Source organism: Centroberyx affinis, unplaced genomic scaffold (genome assembly GCF_046629955.1).
Source record: "Centroberyx affinis isolate AG114_WGS23_722 - 3 ecotype Tasmania unplaced genomic scaffold, CSIRO-AGI_Caff_v1 ptg001791l_1, whole genome shotgun sequence".
In the NCBI taxonomy this organism is placed as follows: Eukaryota; Metazoa; Chordata; class Actinopteri; order Beryciformes; family Berycidae; genus Centroberyx; species Centroberyx affinis.
Genome location: NW_027280181.1, coordinates 71,458 through 86,223, shown reverse-complemented (window position 1 = coordinate 86,223; position 14,766 = coordinate 71,458). Strand labels below are relative to the sequence as shown.

General features: G+C 47.4%; 1 protein-coding gene across 1 annotated transcript in view; it reads right to left on the bottom strand.

The window, feature by feature from the left end:
• arid2 (AT-rich interactive domain 2) overlaps positions 1 to 14,766 on the bottom strand; it is a 46,216-nt gene that overhangs the window by 8,664 nt on the left and 22,786 nt on the right. The window contains exons 8-15 of the mRNA XM_071529454.1: positions 13,529 to 13,779; positions 11,402 to 11,498; positions 10,446 to 10,655; positions 7,783 to 7,947; positions 6,455 to 6,533; positions 5,915 to 6,049; positions 5,063 to 5,280; positions 1,889 to 4,311 (exon numbers count right to left, since the gene is read on the bottom strand). Of these exons, the coding sequence (XP_071385555.1) occupies positions 1,889 to 4,311; positions 5,063 to 5,280; positions 5,915 to 6,049; positions 6,455 to 6,533; positions 7,783 to 7,947; positions 10,446 to 10,655; positions 11,402 to 11,498; positions 13,529 to 13,779 (3,578 nt within the window). The remainder of the gene's footprint in view (positions 1 to 1,888; positions 4,312 to 5,062; positions 5,281 to 5,914; positions 6,050 to 6,454; positions 6,534 to 7,782; positions 7,948 to 10,445; positions 10,656 to 11,401; positions 11,499 to 13,528; positions 13,780 to 14,766) is intronic.

Below are 14,766 nucleotides of genomic sequence, written 5' to 3'. Positions count from 1 at the left end.
GCAAAAAACACAATCTTTAAAAGACAAATATCCATCACAAGTTCCCAGAGTCCAAAGTGATTCTTAAAACTGCAGAATACCCCGAAGTATTCATTTTATAACATTATGAAGTGAAGAAAAGCAAGTAAATCTTAGCATTTGTGAAGCTGTAACCAGTGAATGTTTGGTGTTTTTACTTGATGAATGACTAAAACGATCTGTTAATTTTCTGATGATCGACTAATTGTTTCAGCACTATTTGAAGTTAAAGGGGAAGAGCAGTGGGTTTAGATGATGTCTACTCCTCTACACCACCGATCTCAACAGCAGTCAGACAGCTGATCCTGCCGGCTGACACATCAAACCAGAGTCTGTGGATATAAATCAATAACGTCTCCGCCACACTGACCGGTAACATCTGAACGCCTCGGCTACAACACAGCCTTTGGTCTTTGCCTGTTCTCCGGCACATACACTCTCTCTGACCGGGAGCCAATCAAATCAGTGCAAAGCAACGGCTCAGTATCAAACAGGCCTCTGATTGGCCGCCCGTTACACAAACAGCACCTGATTCTTTACAGGAAAAAAAAGCGCTGAAGACGAGAAGGGTGACAAACCTCCATGAAAAAACGCATATTAATTATTTTGGCTGTTTAAAATGTTCTTGGCAGGTAAATATTTTTTAGTTTATGAGCCCTTGGCAGGCGAGCCAAAAAGTTAATTTTAGACACTGCATCAACTTTATAATGTAATAGGCCGCGTCAAACACAGCTAATGAACACCGGGCAGCTGATTAAAAGAGATGCCAAAGTTTCAAAAAGCCAAACAGACTGGATATAAAACAGTCATGGTGTGACTTAGCAGAGATTTGAACCTCCAAGCCGCTTTCTGGATGTTCATCCCTGCAACCCACCCTCTTTAATTCCTTCTATACAACAGAAAATACAGACAGTAGCTTTCCACAGACTTTACTCCTGTGCTACGGCTGACTGAAATGAAGTATAACAAGTTGGCTGGGCAAGCAAGACCAAAAAAAAAGCGAGCAAATAGCAACAGATATTGATTTATGACGTCTGCATTACAGATATATCCTCACAAAATCCAACATGAGAAACAAGTAAGATCTTAAAAATGATGACATCAAGCAAGGAGCGATCAGATAGGATCAGAACGGCCAATGCGAACAGCCACATGTATGATGTTGGAAATCAAAATAACTGTGCCTTGATGTTTCTGCCCGTTGTCACACACAGAAGGATGTTGGCTCTCTCTCTAATGGAGAAAAATAGTTTGTATCTTGGTTTCTGTCCCAACGACTGGGCCGATGAACTAATGGTCCACAGTAGTTGAGTAAGACAAGGATCAGAACTCAGTAATAGCCAATACTTCAAAGGGTAGGACTGAACTTTCTAACTTCAAAATGGATTCATGTCAGTGCTACTATTTTGCCACGATGCCATCCTGAACCGACCCTAACCTAAATCCCACACACTTTAAACTTTGGTCTCCAACACACACACACACACAAGCCAATTTGAATATTAAACAAGACTGTTGCTAATTGGGCAACATTAGATATTCAATCTAACTATATCAAAACAGAGTGGGCAGAGTTTAGCTTACAGCCTGACATCAAAATATTACACATCTGCTCCACAACATGCCGTCCACCTGCCACTCCAACAGATTTACCCAGCTGAGGTTTAGAATGAAACGCTCAAATCACGTTAACTAAAAACGTGGGTGGTAGACTGGATAAAATACACATTCTAGTGTGTGTGTATGTGTGTGTGTGTAAGTGTGTGCAAATGCAAAACATATTCTGTGGGCAGACTTGTCATCAAGTCCCACGACATGCAGACAGTGTGGCGAAGTGTTGCTCGGTGCGAGTGACCCTGCAGTGACTCACCGTGGAGCCAGCTGCCTGCGTGGGGGAGCAGTTCCTCTGCTGAGTGGCGTTCTCTATTGCTACTTTGGCTACTGTGCTTGGGTCTGTTCCTGCTGGCACCGCCACCATGGTGGCACTGCTGCCGGCGTTATTGGGGTCGCTGATGGTGATGATCCGCACGCCCACTTTACTGGGGATCCCCGAGGCCGCCGCCGCGCCGCGGTCGTCGCTGTCGGCCGGCCTCTTGAGGCCTCGCGCCTCGGGAGCCACGCCGTTGGCCGGACCGGCGGCGGGACTCTGGGAGGTAACGGTAACGGTGGGGGGGAGGGAGGGGCCGGGGAGCAGTTGCTGTCTTAGCGTAGGCACGGCGTGGCCGGGCCCCAAAGGTCCGTTGGATAACTCCGAGGGCGGCCTGGCGCCCGCCGCCTGGGGGCCGTTGGCCAGGCGCTCCGCCTGCTGGACTTTGGCAGTTTCCTGCTGGGGGGGAGGAGGGCCGGGGAGAGGGGGGTCCGAGCCGTGGCTCTTCTCGGCGGGGCCCACCTCCCCGTTCCCCAAGTACTGTTTGGAAGCGATGTGATTTGGAATGTTTTTGTTAAAGTTGCCGCCGCTGTCACCCCGCTCAAAGTCACACACCCCGTTGACCAGAGTCTTTTTGGGGTCGGGGTTTCCCTCCAGCGGGGCGCTCAGGCCGGGCGAGAGGGCCTGCTTCCCGTTAGCAGGGTGACCCTCGGCGGCCGGGCCGTTGAGCGCCCCCTGGCTGTTCCCTGAGTGGTATGGAGGTAGATTTGACTCCATGCACTTCCTCCCGTTTAGCAGCTTGGCCCCCGCCGCCACGTCGCCGTTACTGGTTTTGCCGTTCGAGGAGCCTCCTTCCGCCAGAGAGGAGTTCTCCATCACCTCTATCTTCCTCTCGTGGATGTGCAGCCCCGTGGCGTCCTTGGCCTCCTCCTCCTTCTGACAGATGATCTTGTCTCCTCTGAGGGGAGCCGGCGGTGGCGGCGGGGCCGCCGGGCCGTGGTGCGCCGCCCCTGTGGGGAACGGCGGCGGGGGAACGCCCGGGGCCACGGCGCCCTGGCTGACGGCGGCGGCGGCGGCAGAGGTCGTGAAGCTGGTGTTGGGGACCACGGTGAAGGTGACCTGTCCGCCCGCCGCGGGGCCCTGGATGATGGTCGCCGCCCCCGGGCTACCGGTGGAAATGAGCTGGCCCGGCAGGAGCTGCACCGTCTGGAGGGCGGGGCCTCCCGGGGCCTGGAGCTGGCCGGGAACCAGCTGGACATTGAGCTGCTGCGGCTGAGGAGAGGCTCCCTGGGCGCCGTAGCCCGCCTGGTAGATGACCTGCGGACCGGGAGCGAGCGTGCCGCTGTTGGGAGGAGGCACCTGCGGAGCGGGAAGGATCAGCTTGCCCCCCGGTGTGGTCGGCCCTCGCTTTGGAAGCAGAAGCTGTTTGATCAAGCTGGACTCGGTGGAGGTAGGCTGAGAAGGAGGCTGGGAGATAATTTGGAGCTGCTGCTGCTGCGGTTGTTGGTGCTGCGGTTGATGCTGCTGCTGCGGCCGTTTGACGGACAGTATGTGAGGCTGGACCTGGGCGTTGGAGTGAGGGGGGAGGCCGGCGGCGGGGGGAGGGCAGGGGCCGGAAGCGGCTCCGGGCTGCCCCGCTATCTGGATAGTCTGGGCGCCGGGCACGGTGGAGGGGTTGGCGAGAACGATCTGGTGTATGGCGGGGGGGTAGGCGGGGCTCTGCTGGGGGTTGGGGCTGACTATCACCACGCTCTGCGGCTGCTGCTGAGGCTGAGGCTGCTGGTTGGGAGTGGCTATCGTGGCTGCTGGTCCGCCTGCCGGGGCCGGCGCCGGTTTGGGGGCGATGTTCTGGAAGGTGACCCTTGACCCCTGGGCGTTGGGTACACCAGCAATAGTGAACACCTGACCGCCCCCCACCTGGAAGTTCTGGATGGAGGAGGGAGCCGCCGCCGACGCCCCGGCCGCGCAGTGAGGCTCTTGCTGGGGAGCTCCGCCCTGAGCCCCGGACAGGGGCGGGGTCTGGGGCAGAGGTGGACGCTGGGTAATGGGCGGGCACACGCCCTGCACCCTGGCGGTGAGGATGTGGCCCTGCGGTACCTGCTGAAACAGTGTGACGGGCGTCCCGGTGGGGAGCATGGGGGAGTGCTGCTGAGCGGGGGGCGGAGCCTGGAGGTTCTGGGGGCTGTGGTTCTGCATCGCCGGCGCCGACGTGGGGATCTGGACCACCGGGCCGGGCCGGACCTGCTGCTGCTGCTGGGCTGCCGCCAGGGGATTCGGGGGCACCGGGTGGCGGGGAACAGTCGGGTGGGCCGCGTGGGGAGCTTCCTGTGCGGTGAAGGCTGCGGGTGGGGTGGCACCGCTGGTGCCAAGGCTGGGGGCCGGGACCCGGACGAACTGGGGTCCCACACCAGGATGCCCAGGTAAACCTGGTCAGAACACACAGAGAAAACCGTTCAGGTACACCAAGACTTCCAAGAACATTATTGGTTTGGCAGGACAGGAGAACTGACTCTTGTCACCTGAGCCTCATGTTCAGGACGAGGGTGACATGACTGCGACTAATATGATAGTCCTAATTACTTTGGCAGATCTTGTGGCCACAACCTCATAACTATTACTAAACCTTTTTTGTTTTTTAATCTAAGGAAGAAAATGATTTGATTGTACTTGGCATTTTACACTAACATCTTGACTATTTCACTACATTGGCTGTTCCCAGCAAAACAAAATATTGTCGACATGCCAGTATTCTAGGATTTTTAAAATGTGGAAACAAAGAAGTACAGTATGTGACAACAAACGATTAACCGTGCAGCCAAATTACGACTGTGGCAGCGGAGATAATCATATCCCACTGAATGAATCAACGAGGTCTGAACTTTGGAGTAATGATGTCACCGGACGACCGCTTTCAGGCGCCAACAAGAGCAGCATCGCCTTCACATCTATGTAATTCCATATCAAACCAAAGAAATAGAAGCAACAGGAATTATCCTTTAAAGACCCCATCAAGTGGCATCTTTACTTCCTTGATTTGATGCATTTTCTGTTGAAACAGGGTGCTGGGGCGGGACATAATGCAGTGAGGGATCATTAAAAAGTCTAAACCAATGGAATATTATTCAGGGAGAGAAAGGCAGTTGTATTTGATGGGGAGGGGGTGCAGAGGGGGTCTACCTGGAGACGGAGCCTGAGGGTCTCCAGGAGCCTCGTGTCGGGCCGATAGTGGTGTGGGAGCCGCCGCCGCCGGGCTCGACTGCTGCTGAGGCTGCTGGTAGTACAGCTGGATGGGCAGGGGGATGGAGCGCCGCCTCAGCCCCACCAGCAGGATGTGGACCTGCCCGTTGGCCTTGGGCTCCTCCTGCCGCCGCATCGTGTGGTTGGGGAACACCGACCTGTGGGGGGGGGGCATAGAGTGGGGAGGGAGGGGGAAGGTGGATGAACACAACGTGGAAATACTACCAGCAACAACACTGGAACTGATTGGCACCTTTTACTGATCATGTTTAACATTGTAATCCTCGACTTTCTCATATAAACACATTTCTGTTTTACTACTCTATTGCAGACTGATGTAACATAATAGTGTTTTAAACTATAGCTTTTTTTTCTCCATGTTCCTTGAGTTTATTTTTTTACATTTGCTGTTCAAAAACAGGTAGATTTGATGCACCAAACTTTCAATACATGCGGCATCTTTACTGCGTAGAACATGAGTTAACAAATCATGCAACAGCAGTCTCTTTTCTCTCATTTGCAGCTGAACGGTGTTTTGCAGCATCTATTAAAGAGAAAATGCTTCTTGCTTCTTCTCGCTTTTTACTAGTATCTAGCTTCAGGCCGATTGTTTTTTATCAGAACTCATCACAGCAGCTCCGCTCGGTCAAAACTGCAGCAGTAACTGCCGGAGTAGCAAAACTGAGACAAATGACTTCAGTTTATTGCCCGTCCCGACAAAAAGCATTGTTGTTAACGCAGGCGGACTGTGTATCGAGTCACAGCGCTTGTGTGTAGAGACTCAGGACTGACCGGAGACATTTGAGGAAGCCGGTGGAGTTCAGGATGTTGCTGCGTCCCATTTTGCTGCACGTGGCCAGATACTCTGAGTACATTTCTGACCGGGACACCGAGCCCTCGGGGTTCGCCTCAAAGTGAGCGTTCAGCCTGTTGGACAAACACAAACCGGAAATATTACGCACCTAAGAAAGCAATTATTTGGCAATGTAAAACAGACAAAAACCGCTTTCCTTTGGATACAAGAAACAGACACCATTTGTTTCACAAGACAGACAAAAACTGAAGTCATAAATGAGAAAGACAATTTGAAATCAGCTTTTCACTGAGTCGTTTCCTCAAAACACAAACAGGACTTATAAAATAAATGTCTAGAAATTGGACAGTGTGGAGCAAAGTCCAGATCAAACTGGGAAGACTTGGGCAGAGACACAGACTGTATGAGAGGGAAAAAGCAAGGCTGGGGTTAGGGGGGGGGGGGGGGGGGGAAGGAAGGATGAAGGTAAGGAAGAAAAGGAAGGAAAGAAGTAATGTTTTAGTATGCGCGCGTCTTACCACTGCAGCGTAAACTTCTCCCCGTCCAGCTCAACGATACCAGGCGGCGGCGGAGTGGACTGAACCGGGACCCTCGTTACTGAAGAGACAAAGAAATGTAATGCTGAGAGACACCACTGCAGTGCAAAAGAAAAAAAAGAAAAAAAAAAGGGGGGGAAAATGCTTTATATCCATTGATTCAATGAAGTCTCAGTTTGTGGCGTTCCCCAGGTTGTCCACTAGATGTCAGCAAACTGATAAATTTGCATTGGTAGTCCTGTGTAGCTCACTGGCACTGACCCTGCCAAGGTTAGGGGTTCGATTCCCACTGGGGTCACACCTGCCAATCCACATACTCAAGGTGCTGTGAGGCACTTCAGCAGTCGCTTTTACACCTGCTTCACCTCTTATTCCCTTATCTCCTTCCGCTGAAATGGAGGGTGGGGGGGCAAGCAGTGCCAATCCATTTTCAAAAGTTGATGTTTTAGTGAAGCAAGTGTGGCTTGGAGGATCAGACGTTTTTACCAGTGGAGCCTCGTAGATCAGAGAAGGTCTTAAGTCATTTTGTACGAGGTGTGTATGATGCCCAGAGGCAGGGTCTGAAATTAACACACACCAAGTGCCAATTGCTGGTAAAATTTGTCTTTGGCAGATAAATCAACAAGGGACAGTTTTCCTCGCTCTAATCAAATCAAAGCTAAACGATGACTGTATCAGCTCCTTTGGATGTGGTTAGGGGCAATCATTTCACACTCCTGTTCATTTTGTGCGTTCACGGCCTACCGAATATATCGGAAAATTTAGTAATTTCACATGAACGCCCTCCAAAGTCGGATGATTAAATCGGAAACAGAAAATTTTGCTACCCGAGATTCTGAGTTACGGCACAGTGGAGACATTTAACCTTCTCAACAAGATGAAAAATAAAGTTTTATGTCAGTCACCAGTAGGGACACATAGATGCACCTTTATTGCAAGTTTGCAGTTAGCCAGACTAATGAAATTTGTCAAATTAACTGGTTAAGTTGTATAAGACGTCCAGGTTTGTTTATAGTTTGTCTTCCGGGTTTGATTTTCTGGCAAAACAGCAACATGAATGCAACGCTGTTCAGCAGCCGACTGGGAAATCCCGGATCTCCCAGCACACGAACGCACAATTTATCCCGTTAATCTGGCAGGAGGTGGGATTCGGAATCTCTTCTTATTTGGGAAGGAAAATGATGTCACACTTCCCTCGCCAAAATCCCCTCCAGTGGTGTCTGAGATATCGTGTGTGATGGACAGACGGAGACGATAGACAGACGATAGAGAGATAGACAGACAGACAGATAGATAATCCTCAGACTCACCGGGTACAGCCGCCCCCTGTATGGCGGCAGGCACCTGCTCCACCAGCTGCGGCCAAACCTCGGCTACCTGGTTGGCGCTCGCCTGGTGCTCGATCAACCGCACCGCCGTCAGCGCGTCCGGCCCGAACGTGTGCAGGTCGACCGATACTAACCGCACCAGCAGGTCTGACAGGGAGGGAGGGAGAGAGAGAGAGAGGGAGGGAGAGGGAGAGGGAGAGGGAGAGAGAGAGAGAGAGAGAGAGAGAGAGAGAGAGAGAGAGAGAGAGAGAGAGAGAGAGAGAGAGAGAGAGAGAGAGAGAGAGAGAGAAAACACACACAAGGGTCAGTACAGCAGGACCAGGTAGAAACATGTCACCACATTTCAGTCAGGAGGAGCCGTCAGTAACAGCTGGTTGAGGAAATATCTCTCTAGAATTTAGGTTGTTTTCACACCTATAGTTCGTTTGCTCTGGTCCGAATCAGTTGATGAGTTTGTAAACTCGGAGCGTTTTCCCCCTTGGTTCGGTTTCTTTTCACACGGAGAAAAACCCAAGCGAACCAAAATGCATCACTACAAACCAGGTGAGAACGTTCACTCCGCTTATTGGTCAGATGTGTCTGGGGCGGGAGCAAGAAAGTAAATACAGGAAGAAGGTCCTGTGTTCTGGACTAGTGCACATTGCTATGCGACATGGAGCAACGGCAGAGTTGGCATTTGCTCATAACTGTTGTAATTATCTGGGAAATATACCAGGCAAGACTGTACTAGCAGAATGCCCAATGCACTTCGAGGAAACGTCTGGAAAATGCTATACCTGCTCTACCTGGCTACAGGAGCCGTTATTGAGTACACCTGGTAGTCCGGTCAGATCGAGGTCGGATCACGTTCCCACCACAAACGAACCGCTCCAGAGTTCGTTCGGGACCGGACCGAGACCACCTCCTCTAAAGGGTCTCGGTGTGGTTGTATTGGTCCGCACCCGAGTGTGATTACTGTGTTCACACCTGCCCAAAAGAATCCCACCAAGGGGGAAAACGAACCAGAGTCCGATTTAACCGGATTAAAAGCACAGGTGTGAAAACGCCCTTATACTCACCTATACTTTCACTTGAGTACATTTTGAACAATTCCCCTCTAACTTTCTAATTAGCTCTTATTACTTTTCACAGTATTTCTCTCCAACATGATCCTGTCACTATGATCACAGGAATATTGTCAGGGTGCTGCAGCTCTGACCCTTCACCTCCTTAGTACTGGCTGCCTGTAATGTTGGTGATTTAGGGCAGTGGTTCTCAATCCTGGCCCTGATTACACTCACCCGGTGTCCCATTCAGCCCCTGATTACTCCAGGTGAATTATAATTAAATAGCTGGTAGCATAGAAAACCAGCAGGACCGTGGTACTCGAGGACCAAGTGATTGAAAACCACTGATTAAGGGACTGAACCTTATTCTACTATTCAACTGATTGTAAAGTGACTCGGGATAAGAACATCAGCTACATGGATAAAATGTAAATGAACAAGCTGCATTTAGAAAATTTTACATTTATTTTATTGGTGTTGTTCTTCTATCTTTAAACCAAACTAACTAACACACCAAGCATGTTTGGAGGAGGTTACTTAAACTCTGTAGTGTTCACTCCTTTGGTTCGATGCCATTCCGACTTTGGTGGCACCAAGTAACGGCACAGAGATGCCTGGAAAAGTGAGTCTCTATCTGGTAAATGAAATATATGCAATGGAAAAAATAACTATGAGAATCAGGAATCAAGTCCATCTTTTTGAGGAAAGATGGGGAAAATATATAGAACAAAGGGTGTACAGTAATTAGGTCTGTGTAAGATGTGTGAAATGGGAGAGCACATTTTGATAATAAGTTAAACTTCTCAAATAGAAACATTGTATATTATTTATCTAGACTGAAATGATTTATCCTCCAATTCTTTTACATACTCTAGCTATTCGGTAATGTATCTTGTTATCTGCCATTATAACTAATGTAATAATGTTATGATTTACTATTATTTTTTTATTTTGATCATGTATTTTATTTATTATTATGTATTTATTATTCTTTAATTGTATTTTACTTAGTTATTATGCTTTGTTATTCTTGTTTCATTATTTGTATATAAATCTGTCAAAAACGCAAATAAAAAAAAAAAAAAAGGAAAAGTGAGTCTCTGTTCTCTTCCTAGTGAACTGTGGTTCACTAGTTATGAGTGAGTAATCTGAAATAACTACAGGGAACGGCCACAAAACACAAGGGTTTATGGGTAATAAGGAGATGGATGTTGACAAGCCAAGCAGAACAAACCGCAGTATGGACTGATGCTCATGTTCAGCTGTTTCTTCATGTGTTCTTAACTGGTATGAACACCACAGACGAAGAGTGCAGACAAGTCCATCATGCTTAGCTAGAGTTACAGGGACTGGAATCGGATTGGGTTTTGACTCCCAGTTACTGCCAAAATCTCTGGCAGGATTGAAAACAAGCTGTTTCTGAGTCCATGTGACTTTTGTTTACAAGCTCTGATTCATGTGTAACTGGGCAGTGTGAACCAAAAACGAACCAAAAGGCAAAAACGCGGCCAAATAAACTTTTCCTCAGACCAAAGAAAGCAAACCGTAGGTACGATCGCACCCTAAGAGTGTCACTTAAATATCTAAAAACACGGGTACCTATGCTGTGGTCGACGGAGGCGATCTTGCTGCAGGGAATCTCCCCCAGCTGGGCCAGCAGGTACAGAACCTCCAGAGAGGCCATGAGGAGCATGAGGTCCGGCAGGGTGAGCAGGGCGATCACCTCCCTGTACGACTCCTGGTCCACGTACTCGCAGATCAGCACGCCGTTGTCCTCCGCCTTGCTGAGGTTGCCCAGGATCTCCATGGCTGGGGGGGGGAGGAGGACACACACACACACACACACACAGATACACCTAACTTTAGACGCTTCATACAGTGTATTGAAAAACGTTGTATGCACTGTATTGTCGGTCCTTTTGGATTAATGAACTTGGGTAGTAATTCAGTCTGTGTAACTCTTATCAGTTCATATTATAAACAAATATTTGGCAAATCAGAAAATTGGGTACAATATTCTAAAAATATCAACTTTTTGCCTCTCGGATAAATAGAACATTTTAGGGATTTTAGATAGTTTTTTCTAATTTTCTGATTTTTGTTGTACAATTGGAAAATATTGTACCAAATGTTCTGATTGATGTTGACCACAGAGCAGTGGTTCTCAACCTAGGGTCAGGACCCCCCAGTGGGTCACAAGATCATTTTGGGGGGTTGCGAGATAATTTATGAGATAGGGAAAAAAAAAACATATTTCTGCTATACACATTTATTATCATATCCATTTTTTCAGATTTTTCTCTAATTTTTGCTTTTTGTAATATACTGAATAGTTTTAAGCCTCTCTACCTCCTGTGATTATTAATTAAATGAAACCACGAGATGAGGGAAAATCAGTCATTGTTGGAAGGGGTCACAAGCCGAAAAGGTTGAGAACCGCTGACACGGAGGCAAAGAGTTTCCCTCAGCTACCTCCGACTCGAGCAGAACAAGTCAAGGAGATTTACTCGCTGTACCGGCTTTAAATAGCCTGAACAGGAGCCAGAAAAACTCACCTCTCATTTTGAGGAACCGGTCCCTGGACATCAAGCATTTGGTGATGGTGTGAAACATCAGATGGGTCGTCCGAAAGTCAATGGGATCCAGCTGGAGCTGTAAGAGGTCAGACACGTTTTAGTCTGTGATCGCACCGTCCAGAAATAGTCAGCCGGGATTTTTTTACTTTTAAATATGTAAAGAGGAGAGCGGACAGACTGCCCCGCTCTGTATTTATTATTTATCGAGACCGATACAAGACAGACTTGTATACTTCTGACAATGTGAAACATCACATTAACTTGAATAATAACGGCACCGAACGAAAACAAAAAACAGCAGCTGGAGGTTTTCCCGTTACTTTTGAATTGATCTCAGTCAAGGATGCAAAGAACATTCTGGTCCGTTGTGAACTTTGTGTGGCAGCAAAACTCTTACCACAGCGAAAAACACAACATCCAATTTGTCAGAGCACCCGATACGAAACACAGCGATGTGAAACTCAAGTGAAAAACGAGGAGCGTCTACTGCCAACGAAACACAAGGAAACGGAACGAGGAACGGAACCAATTACTGCTGCAGTTGAGGAATTAATAAAGTAATGTGATTACTTTTTAAATGAGTAACTAAAGAGTGACTGATTACATTCTCCGAGGAACTTTCCCAACACTGTTTATAATTATACATCACTATTTTAGCTTTCACAGTTAATTATCACAGAATATTGCCATGTTGGTAACGTCACCTAAAAACAGCAAGATGGTGACATAAAACGGCAAAAATAATTTCGGGAATAATTAACGATCGGTGGTCGTGACTCATGATCACATCTAGCAAAATAATCGTTGTTGTGGTCGTCGTTTTAGCCATAACGGTGCAGCTCCAGTAGGATTATTGATATTATTAATGTTAACAGATTCCACGGACACTCGAGGCGCTGCAGTATCATGTCTGAATACTGTGTTACTGCCCCGAACCCGACCATCCAATTAATGACATCAAAGACTTAACTGATCCTATCGGGGCCACTGTGCATATAGCTGCTAAAAATAGGAGTGCTGACGTACGATCATGTACATGGATCTCATACCAATACGTCGGAGTTAAAAGTTGGATCAAGCCCATGTGCTTCACTGTGATTTCAGAGCCAAACTGGCTTACTAAACATTCTGTTTTTCTAAATCTTTTCCCAGATCTTCTCTTCTGGATTTGAGGATTTTGGTCCGTGATCAGTGAGATGTTTACAGGCAGCAGCTGGGGAAAGTGACATCACGTCATCTTGGCTATATCAATATGTGAAGACATATGTGACAAACAGAAGGCGTTCAAGTGACGCAACACACTCTCTGGCGGCCATCTTGGAGGTCCTCAGCTCTGTGAACAGCTGACTGTGTTTCTGTCGTCTCAACAGAATTGAACAGACGGTTAATTTCTGTCTGTTTCTGACTGAACTGATCATTTCATCACTGATCCATCTGATTGATTTAGTGTTTAGATAATGTCAGCTTGTTAGCTAGCTAACCATAGCATCTGGTCAGCTAACCATCACTGTCTTGTTGTTAACACATCTGATTAGCACACTAGCTAACGTATCTAGTAGCAGTTAGCGTTAGCATGTTCACAATAACATCAGTGTGTTTGCTGGCTAGTTAGCTAGCTAACAGTTTGTTCAGGTTAACTGAGCTGACTCTTCTCAAGCTACAACTCTTCATGTTTTGGAGTAGAGACTAGAGCTAAAGACAAGACAGTTTACTGTGTCACAGTAACCTACATTTGGAAACAAATCCACCTTATCACACTATTCACTTTTACTGAGAACGTTACTGAATGGATCTACAGCCACACCACAACAAGCTGACTCAGCTGCTCTCTGCTTCTAACTCAGTTATTGTATATTTATTCATTATGTGCGCAGTCAATTCTCCACTGGACCTCCATGATGGCTCCAGCCGTGGTTACTGGGAGATTTGTGACGCAACTGCAAAGCCTCTATACCATAATACTTTTGTAATGTGTATTGGGAATAAACAATAGTTGTAGTCTCTATATTTGTCCAAACTTGTTTTCCTCCCACTTCCCACACAAAAGTAAGATTCCCCAAAACAAGCTCCAGATCATCCATTCATCCACAGAGACGGCGGACGCACCTCGGCGGCCACGTTGCCCAGCGTGTCGAGCCCCAGCTGTCGGAGGGAGATGAGGTTACAGTGGGCGCACAGCAACAGGAAGCGCAGGCACGTTCGGTTGGCCGCCAGCAGCTTGACGTTGGCCTCCTCGAAGGAGAGGTTTCGCAGGATGACGGCAACCTGCAGCACCCGCTGGCCCTCCATGTCGGTGATGCCCGGGTCCCGCGGCGGGTGGAAGAGGCTCTGCCAGCGCTCCTCGCCCGACGTACCGTCTGCAGAGGGAGCGGAGCGGGACACACACACCTCAAAACTCTTCTCAACGTTACGCTCAGTCTCTCACATTCACTTTTTGTCTCACCTGCGAAGGGGCTGGTAAACTACAAAACTGTATTGGTGAAAAATATTTTTTTACCAGTCAAAATAACGATTTAGGGCTGGGCGATATGGTTGAAAGCAATATCATGATAATCATAAGGATTTTGATCAATATCAATATATATCACGATATGGTTCATGTATGCAAAATCACGTTAAATAATCAAACGAATGTTCATCTCATTGAACCGAATGGTAATGTTAGGTGTGATGTCAAAATATTCAAATAATATTCCTACCATGCCTCATTTTATCAGAGTTTTTAAGTAAAATTTGCTTGTCATCATCAATTCAGACAGCAGAAATGTGTGTCACGATATCAAATTATCTTCATATCATCACGATATGATTCCACTGAAAGACGATAAACGATAATATTGAATTATCGCCCAGCCCTATAACGAATACACATTTATCAAGGAAATATGTCAGTATTAGAAGTAAGTAGTAGTAATAGTATTTGGCAATGGTGAGGTGCGCCGATGCCAAGAGATCCGATACGGCAAGTTTTAAAATACCAAAATGTCAGTGGAGCATTTTACCGTGAACAAACATGTAAAAATGAGACTAGACTGAGACTATATATATAAAAATAATACAATGTACTCGCATTCAGAAATACAAAATAAATTACTTGTACTCAGTCTGAAAATTGGTATTGGTGCACCCCTAATGTTTACCAATGCCATTTTCTTTATAGAACGAAGTAATGTGTGTTGATTTGAAACTTGCTCATTCATAATCGATCAAGTTTGTGATTCATCATGAAGTGGTGAACAGAATTCAAGATTACAAGAGAGCATTTTCTATATTCTATAAAAATGGATCCACTAAAGTTGGACTTAAGTTACTGAAACTCGTGACTCTTCTTTTGTAGCAGGTGC